Below are 8,890 nucleotides of genomic sequence, written 5' to 3'. Positions count from 1 at the left end.
GATGTAGGGAAACCACCGGGAGTAGCTTATGACCCCCACGTGCAGAGGGATGAAGGGAGGTGAGTTAGAAAGGGAAAGTTATATAAAGAGGGCCACCTTGAGAGGAGCTGTGCATTTTATGAAAGGCCACAGCCAACATGTAGGAGATGCCAGGGGAATAAACACCCCAAACTCATCCTCTTACCCCCCTCCAGTTTCCTGATTAGGTCCCCTCTGGGCAAAGATAATGAAGGACAGAGGGCAGCTATCCTCCTGGAGCAGAGAGCAGGATGGAGAAAGTTGGAAAGTGGATCTGGAGGTCAAATGGCTTTGTAGGGTCAGCACTCAATACACACTTGCTGAGATTGGTTCAAGATGGTGGAGTAGAAGGATGTGCTCTCACTCCCTCTTGCGAGACCACCGGAATCACAACTAACTGCTGAACAATCATTGACAGGAAGACACTGGAACTCACCAAAAAAGATACCCCACACCAAAGACAAAGGAGAAGCCACAGTGAGACGGTAGGAGGGGCACAATCACAATAACATCAAATCCCATAACTGCTGGTGAGTGACTCACAACCTGGAGAACACTTATACCACAGAAGTTCACCCAGTTGAGTGAAGGTTCTGAGCCCCATGTCAGGTTTCCCAACCTGGGAGTTGGGCAATGGGAGGAGGAATTCCTAGAGAATCAGACTTTGAAGGCTAGTGGGGTTTGATTTCAGGACTTCGACAGGACTGGGGGAAACAGAGACTCCACTCTTGGAGGGCACACACAAGGCAGTGTGTGCACTGGGACCCAGGGGAAGGAGCAGTGACCCCATAGGAGACTGAACCAGACCTACCTGCTGGTGTTGGAGTGTCTCCTGCAGAGGCGGGGTTGGGGGGCGCTGTGGCTCACCGTTGGGCCAGGGACACTGGCAGTGGAGGTTCTGGGAAGTTCTCCTTGGAGTGAGCCCTCCTGGAGTCTGCCATTGGCCCCACCAAACAGCCAGGTAGGCTGCAGTGCTGGGTCGCCTCAGGCCAAACAACCAACAGGGAGGGAACCCAGTTCCACTCAACAGCAGACAAGCAGATTAGAGTTTTACTGAGCTCTGCCTACCAGAGCAACACCCAGCTCTACCTACCACCAGTCTCTCCCATCAGGAAGCTTGCACAAGCCTCTTAGATAGCCTCATCCACCAGAGGGCAGAGAGCAGAAGCGAGAAGAACTACAATCCTGCAGCCTGTGGAACAAAAAACACATTCGCAGAAAGATAGACAAGATGGAAAGGCAGAGGGCTATGTACCAGCTGAAGGAACAAGATAAAAACCCAGAAAAACAACTAAATGAAGTGGAGATAGGCAACCTTCCAGAAAAAGAATTCAGAATAATGATAGTGAAGATGATCCAGGACCTCAGAAAAAATGGAGGCAAAGATCAAGATGCAAGAAATGCTTAACAAGACCTAGAAAAATTAAACAACAAACACCTAGAAGAATTAGAGAACAAACAAACACAGAGGAACAATACAATAACTGAAAAGAAAAATACGCTAGAAGACTCAATAGCAGAATGACTGAGGCAGAAGAACGGATAAGTGACCTGGAAGACAGAATGGTGGAATTCACTGCTGCAGAACAGAATAAGGAAAAAAGAATGAAAAGAAATGAAGACAGCCTAAGAGACCTCTGGGCCAACATTAAATGCACCAACATTTGCATTAAAGGGGTTCCAGAGAGAGAAAGGACCCAAGAAAATATTTGAAGAGATTATAGTTGAAAACTTCCCTAACATGGGAAAGGAAATAGCCACCCAAGTCCAGGAAGCACAGAGAGTCCCAGGCAGGATAAACCCAAGGAGAAACATGCCAAGACACATAGTAATCAAACAGACAGAAATTAAAGACAAAGAAAAATTATTGAAAGCAAAAAGGGGAAAATGACAAATAACATACAAGGGAACTCCCATAAGGTTAACAGCTCATTTCTCAGCAGAAACTCTACAGGCCAGAAGGGAGTGGCATGACATATTTAAAGTGATGAAAGGGAAGAAATTACAACCAAGATTACTCTACCCAGCAAGGATCTCATTCAGATTTGACGGAGAAATCAAAAGCTTTACAGACAAGCAAAAGCTAAGAGAATTCAGCACCACCAAACCAGCTCTACAACAAATGCAAAGGAACTTCTCTAAGTGGGAAACGTAAGAGAAGAAAAGGATGTACAAAAAAATCCCATAACAATTAAGAAAATGGTAATAGGAACATACATATCGATAATTACCTTAGATGGGAATGGATTAAATGCTCCAACCAAAGACACAGGCTCACTGAATGGATACAAAAACAAGACCCATATATATGCTGTCTACAAGAGACCCACTTCAGACGTAGGGACACATACAGACTGAAAGTGAGGGGATGGAAAAAGGTATTCCATGCAAATGGAAATCAAAAGAAAGCTGGAGTAGCAATACTCATATCAGATAAAATAGACTTTAAAATAAAGATTGTTACAAGAGACAAGGAAGGACACTACATAATGATCAAGGGATCAATCCAAGAAGAAGATATAACAATTATAAATATATATGCACCCAACATAGGAGCACCTCAATACATAAGGCAACTGCTAACAGCTATAAAAGAGGAAATCGACAGTAACACAATAATAGTGGGGGACTTTAACACCTCACTTACACCAATGGACAGATCATCCAGACAGAAAATTAATAAGGAAACACAAGCTTTAAATGACACAATAGAGCAGATAGATTTAATTGATACTTATAGGACATTCCATCCAAAAACAGCAGATTACACTTTCTGCTCAGGTGCACACAGAACATTCTCCAGGATAGATCATATCTTGGGTCACAAACCAAGCCTCAGTAAATTTAAGAAAACTGAAATCATATTAAGCATGTTTTCCAACAACAATGCTATGAGATCTGTCACCAAATCAATTACAGGGAAAAAGCGTAAAAAACACAAACACATGGAGGCTAAACAATACGTTACTAAATAACCAAGAGATCACTGAAGAAATCAAAGAGGAAATAAAAAAATACCTAGAGACAAATGACAAAGAAAACACGATGATCCAAAACCTATGGGATGCAGCAAAAGCAGTTTTAAGAGGGAAATTTATAGCAATACAAGCCTACCTCAAGAAACAAGAAAAATCTCAAATAAACAATCTAACCCTACACCTATAGGAACTAGAGAAAGAAGAACAAACAAAACCCAAACTTAGTGGAAGGAAAGAAATCATAAAGATCAGAGCAGAAATAAATGAAATAGAAACAAAGAAAACAATAACAAAGTTCAATAAAACTAAAAGGTGCTTCTTTGAGAAGATAAACAAAATTGATAAACCATTAGCCAGACTCATCAAGAAAAAGAGGGAGAGGACTCATATCAATAAATTAGAAATGAAAAAGGAGAAGCTACAACAGACACTGAAGAAATACAAAGCATCATAAGAGACTAGTACAAGTAACTCTATGCCAATAAAATGGACAACCTGGAAGAAATGGACAAATTCTTAGAAAAGCACAACCTTCCAAGACTGAACCAGGAAGAAATAGAAAATATGAACAGTCCAATCACAAGTAATGAAATTGAAACTGTGATTAAAAATCTTCCAAGAAACAAAATTCCAGGGCCAGATGGCTTCACAGGTGAATTGTATCAAATATTTAGAGAAGAGCTAACACCTACCCTTCTCAAACTCTTCCAAAAAATTGAGGAGGAAGGAACACGCCCCAACTTATTCTATGAGGCCACCATCACCCTGATACCAAGACCAGACAAAGTTACTACAAAAAAAGAAAATTACAGACCACTATCACTGATGAATATAGATGCAAAAATCCTCAACAAAATACTAGCAAACAGAATCCAACAACACATTAAAAGGATCATACACCATGATCAAGTGGGATTTATCCCAGGGATGCAAGGATTCTTCAATATATGCAAATCAATCAGTGTGATACACCATATTAACAAATTGATGAATAAAAACCATATTATCATCTCAATAGATGCAGAAAAAGCTTTTGACAAAATTCAACACCCATTTATGATAAAAAGTCTCCAGAAAGGGGGCATAGAGGGACCCTACCTCAAAATAATAAAAGCCATATATGACAAACCCACAGCAAACATCATTCTCAATGGTGAAAAACTGAAAGCATTTCCTCTAAGATCAGGACAAGACAAGGATGTCCACTCTTGCCACTATTATTCAACATAGTATTGGAAGCCCTAGCCACAGTAATCACAGAAGAAAAAGAGATAAAAGGAATAAAATCTGGAAAAGAAGTAAAACTGCCACTGTTTGCTGATGACATGATACTATACATAGAGAATCCTAAAGATGCCACCAAAAAACTACTAGAACGGGCTTCCCTGGTGGCACAGTGGTTGAGAGTCCGCCTGCCGATGCAGGGGACATGGGTTCGTGCCCCGGTCTGGGAAGATCCCACATGCTGCGGAGTGGCTGGGCCCATGAGCCGTGGCCGCTGGGCCTGCACGTCCGGAGCCTGGGGTCCGCAGCGGGAGAGACCACAGCAGTGAGAGGCCCGCATACCGGAAAAAAAAAAAAAAAAAAAAAAAAAAAACCTACTAGAACTAATCAGTGAATTTGGTAAAGTAGCAGGATACAAAATTAATGCACAGAAATCAGATGGCCGAGAAGCACATGAAAAGCTGCTCAACATCACTATTAGAGAAATGCAAATCAAAACTACAATGAGGTATCCCCTCACACCAGTTGGAATGGGCATCATCAGAAAATCTACAAACAACAAATGATGGAGAGGGTGTGGAGAAAAGGGAATTCTCTTGCACTGTTGGTGGGAATGTAAATTGATACAGCCACTATGGAGAACAGTATGGAGGTTCCTTAAAAAACTAAAAATAGAATTACCATATGACCCAGCAATCCCACTACTGGGCATATACCCAGAGAAAACCATAATTCAAAAAGACACATGCATCCCAATGTTCATTGCAGCACTATTTACAATAGCCAGGTCATGGAAGCAACCTAAATACCCATTGACAGATGAATGGATAAAGAAGATGTGGTACGTATATGCAATGGACTATTACTCAGCCATAAAAAGGAATGAAATTGGGTCATTTGTAGAGATGTGGACGGATCTAGACTGTCATACAGAGTCACGTAAGTCAGAAAGAGAAAAACAAATATCGTATATTAAGGCATACATGTGGAACCTAGAAAAATGGTAAGATGAACCTGTTTGCAGGGCAGAAATAGAGACACAGATGTAGAAAACAAACGTATGGACACCAAGAGGGGAAAGTGGTGGAGGGGTGGTGGTGGTGGGATGAATTGGGAGATTGGGATTGACATATATACACTAATATGTATAAAATAGATAACTAATAAGAACCGGCTGTATAAAAAATAAATAGAATAAAATTCAAAAATTCAAAAAAAAATACCCATTTGCTGAATTAGATTATTATTACTATATGTCTGCAGACAATTTCTAGTTTTTTTCTCATTTTATTGGTTCTCAAATTGCTATATTAGTGTTTTCATTGAGAGTTTTCGTGATACATGCAAGTTTAATTTTCTTCCTCTCTGCTACAGAAACAGATATATGCTAAAGACAACACTCCTGAATCTAAATTCCCAATAATCAGTGTCTATTCTTGAAACCCTGATGAAAGCTGAGACTATTCTGTCTTTGCATGCATTTTCACCCCCTCTATCCTGTGCACCTAAATGTAACAAAAGCATGGGCTCTCAGGGCCATGGAAAGCTGGCATAGAAAAGGCAGAACAATCCCCATGCTATGGGGATGGGGTGCAGTGGACTGAAGTTGCGATCCTGGCACAAGGAAACAGGGTAGTGTACAGCTTCCACTTAGGTCATTTGGGAATCTTAAGTAGATTGGGAGATAAGACAGGAAAAAGAAGTGGCAGAGAGAGAGTCTGAAGAAGAGGAAACTTCCAGAAATTCGGAGCAGGCTCGAGGGACAGAAGTCTGAGAACTGGGCATGGAAGCAGGAAGAGATCTGTGTATGGAATAAGCAGTAAGAAAGTTCATGCCCTCTTCAGTCCACTCCCCGACATGCATTCAAAAAGAATGCTTAGCCTGAAAAGTTGCCCTTTTAAATGGGCAGCTGTGATTTCAACAGACTTCTGCCCAAAATAACCTCTCTTCTCCTCACCAATAACTGAAATTCCTATTACAAGGAACCATCTCTTATTTCACAACTGAAGAAAAAGTTCAAAATGCAAATGCTACGGTGCCTGGAACAACACACAGTGAATAAGGCTGTATTTCTGTTAATGTAAATGAACAATATCATATCTTTTCTTTAGACAGCAAAAAAAAAAAAAAAGTTAAAACACAAGATAGCTCATGGCTTCAGATGAAAGGCAGAGAGAGATTTCGACCTAGAGAAGAAAACAGCAACGAAAGAAGAGAGTAGAAATGTCAATGACAAACTTTAAAAACTCCCCAATTTTGTCCAAAGGCAACTCTGGACAGTTGGGGATATGCATGAATATCTAGAATCAATGCATGCTCAGATGCTGAGCTTAGAAGGAACTTTGATCAAGGAGCATACATGACAATTGTCAAAAATCAAAGGCCCATAATTGTCCCATAAGAGTCCCTGGCACACACTTAGCATTTGATAAATATTTCTTGAGTGAATGTGTGGTATAATTAGGTATGATTGAGTTTCAGAGACCACTATGAGCTAAAGCAGGGGAGTAAGAGGGAAAAGAAAGAAAGAGAGTGAACGAGCGTTTATTGAGTGCCTACTATGTGCCAGGCACTATTACTTGTTTCTTATTCATTTTCCCAACGTCTTTTGGAAGTATCAAAGATAAGGAAACTGAGACTCAGAGAAGATAACTAATACTTATTATCCAAGCTGGAAAACAGTAAGCCAGGACTCAAACACATCTGTTTAACTCAAAGTATATGCACTACTCCACATGGACTCCCTGGAAAGGGACTAGTAGTTGGCTTGAAGGCGGGGGTGAGGCAGGCGGAGTCAAGATGGCGGGCTAGGAGGATGCGGAATTCGCATCTCTGCACAACTAGGGCACCTACGAGGCACCAGTGGGGGTCCATGAACACCTAAGGGGACAGGGGGAACCCCCTGTGACCAGTAGGACGTGGGGCGTTGGGGGGGGGCCGTGAAGGGGCAGGAGAAGTGGAGGCAGGATGGGACTGGTGCCCCTGAGGGGCGGCTGGGGGAGGGGAAGGAATCCCACTCCCGAAGGGGGAAATTGGGGGACCCTTGGGAGGGCAGAGGATCGAAAGGGAGCATGGCCAGGTTTCCCCCGCCCACGTGGGCACCCAGAAGCCTGCTGAGATCCCAGGCCTGATCCTGTGCTCACCTAGGCCTCCTCCAGCCGCGCAGGTCCTGAGGGAGTGGGAGGGAGGGAAGGGGGAGCAAAAGTAAAGGCCGGACCTATAGGACCGGCACTCCTGGGGTGGCGGGGGGAGGCGGGGAGTTCCTACACCCAGCGGGACCCAACCACGGTTAGGGGTCCTGGGGGGACAGGAGAGACCCTGGGGGAGACCCTTGGGGGGGGGGCACAGAGGAAAGGAAAGGAACACAGCCAGTGCTTTCCCTGTCCACTTAGGCACAGTTGGGCTCCCGGGCCTAATCCTCTGCCCTCAGAGCCTCTCTCCTACCGTGCAGAGCCCAAGCCCCGCCCCTACACTCGGGGACCCCCTCGGAGACCCCCTCCAACCGCACTGGGCCTAAACCCCACCCACAGCCCCTCACCCAGGGCCTTACCTCCAAACTCCTGTAAGAAATACATTTGTGCTTTTCATTAAAGAAGGATTTTTGCATTGTTTGAGTTTTACTTTTCTACCTGACCTTAAGATAACTATATATACTGAAAGGAACCACAGTGAATCTCAAGGCTCATTCTGGCCTAACTCACCAGTTTGATGCTGTGTATCCTTGAACAGTCCTTTTCTTCAGTTTCCTCATCTTTAAATAAGAGGAAAGAAACCTCTCTTCCTAATTCCCAGATTCATTGTAAGGTTCAAATAAGATAATATACAAGAAATCCCTTTGGAAGTTGTAAATCTTGATATAAATGTAAGGAAATTTTGTCTTTATATTAATTGTGCTCCGGACTTTGAAGAGAGAAATGTTGAGGTTTCTTCTTTTTTATTTTTTGCGATACACGGGCCTCTCCCTTTGCGGAGCACAGGCTCCGGACGCGCAGGCTCAGCGGCCATGGCCCACGGGCCCAGCTGCTCCGCGGCATGTGGGAGGTTTCTTCTTAACAGGGGTTTAATAATTTCCAGCTGAGGGCCTGTGCGACGGAGACCGAAGTCACCCCCAAGAAACACCCATTTGCAGGTGAGCGCTGCCCCCTGGTGGAAATAGAAAGGCGGGGCAGGTGCGGTTAACCACGTGGGATCGCCCGGGGTGACGCCTCCTGAAAAGGAGAAACCACTTAAACGTACGCATTTAAAAAAAAAAATCTTCTTTCCTTTTTTGTCACACAGTGTTCCTTTGGAAATATTTTCTTTACATATGCAGAATGTAGACCTGTTACACCAATTACCTGTCTAATTATTGTTATTTACGGTCAATGATCAAGCATTGAAGAGTCAGGTTTTTTAATGTATTTTAAAATCCTAATTCTTTGATATTTCAATTTTAATAATTCAATAACTTGATTAAAAGATAATTTTACAATCCATACAGCATTTTAAAACTGTTGGGCTTCCCTGGTGGCGCAGTGGTTGAGAGTCCACCTGCCGATGCAGGGGACATGGGTTCGTGCCCCGGTCCGGGAAGATCCCACATGCCGCGGAGCGGCTGGGTCCCTGAGCCATGGCCGCTGAGCCTGCGCGTCTGGAGCCTGTGCTCCGCAACGGGAGAGGCCACAACAGTG

At 43.4% G+C, this 8,890-nt stretch overlaps 1 protein-coding gene across 4 annotated transcripts in view; it reads left to right on the top strand.

Annotated features, from left to right (window-relative positions):
* LOC103086118 (keratin, type I cytoskeletal 12) overlaps positions 1 to 8,890 on the top strand; it is a 31,554-nt gene that overhangs the window by 21,896 nt on the left and 768 nt on the right. The window contains exon 7 of one of the 4 annotated variants that reach the window (XM_007465212.1): positions 7,414 to 7,430. In XM_007465212.1, coding sequence (XP_007465274.1) covers positions 7,414 to 7,430 — 17 coding nt within the window. Of the gene's footprint in view, positions 1 to 104; positions 114 to 3,291; positions 3,309 to 7,413; positions 7,473 to 8,890 lie in introns of all 4 variants that reach the window. The other 3 variants (XM_007465210.1, XM_007465213.1, XM_007465211.1) reach the window with 3 other exon arrangements.

The sequence above is a fragment of the Lipotes vexillifer genome, unplaced genomic scaffold (genome assembly GCF_000442215.2).
Source record: "Lipotes vexillifer unplaced genomic scaffold, Lipotes_vexillifer_v1.1 scaffold591, whole genome shotgun sequence".
Taxonomy (NCBI): domain Eukaryota; kingdom Metazoa; phylum Chordata; class Mammalia; order Artiodactyla; family Lipotidae; genus Lipotes; species Lipotes vexillifer.
Note: the sequence above shows the minus strand (reverse complement) of the source record. Positions and strands in the feature narration are given on the sequence as shown.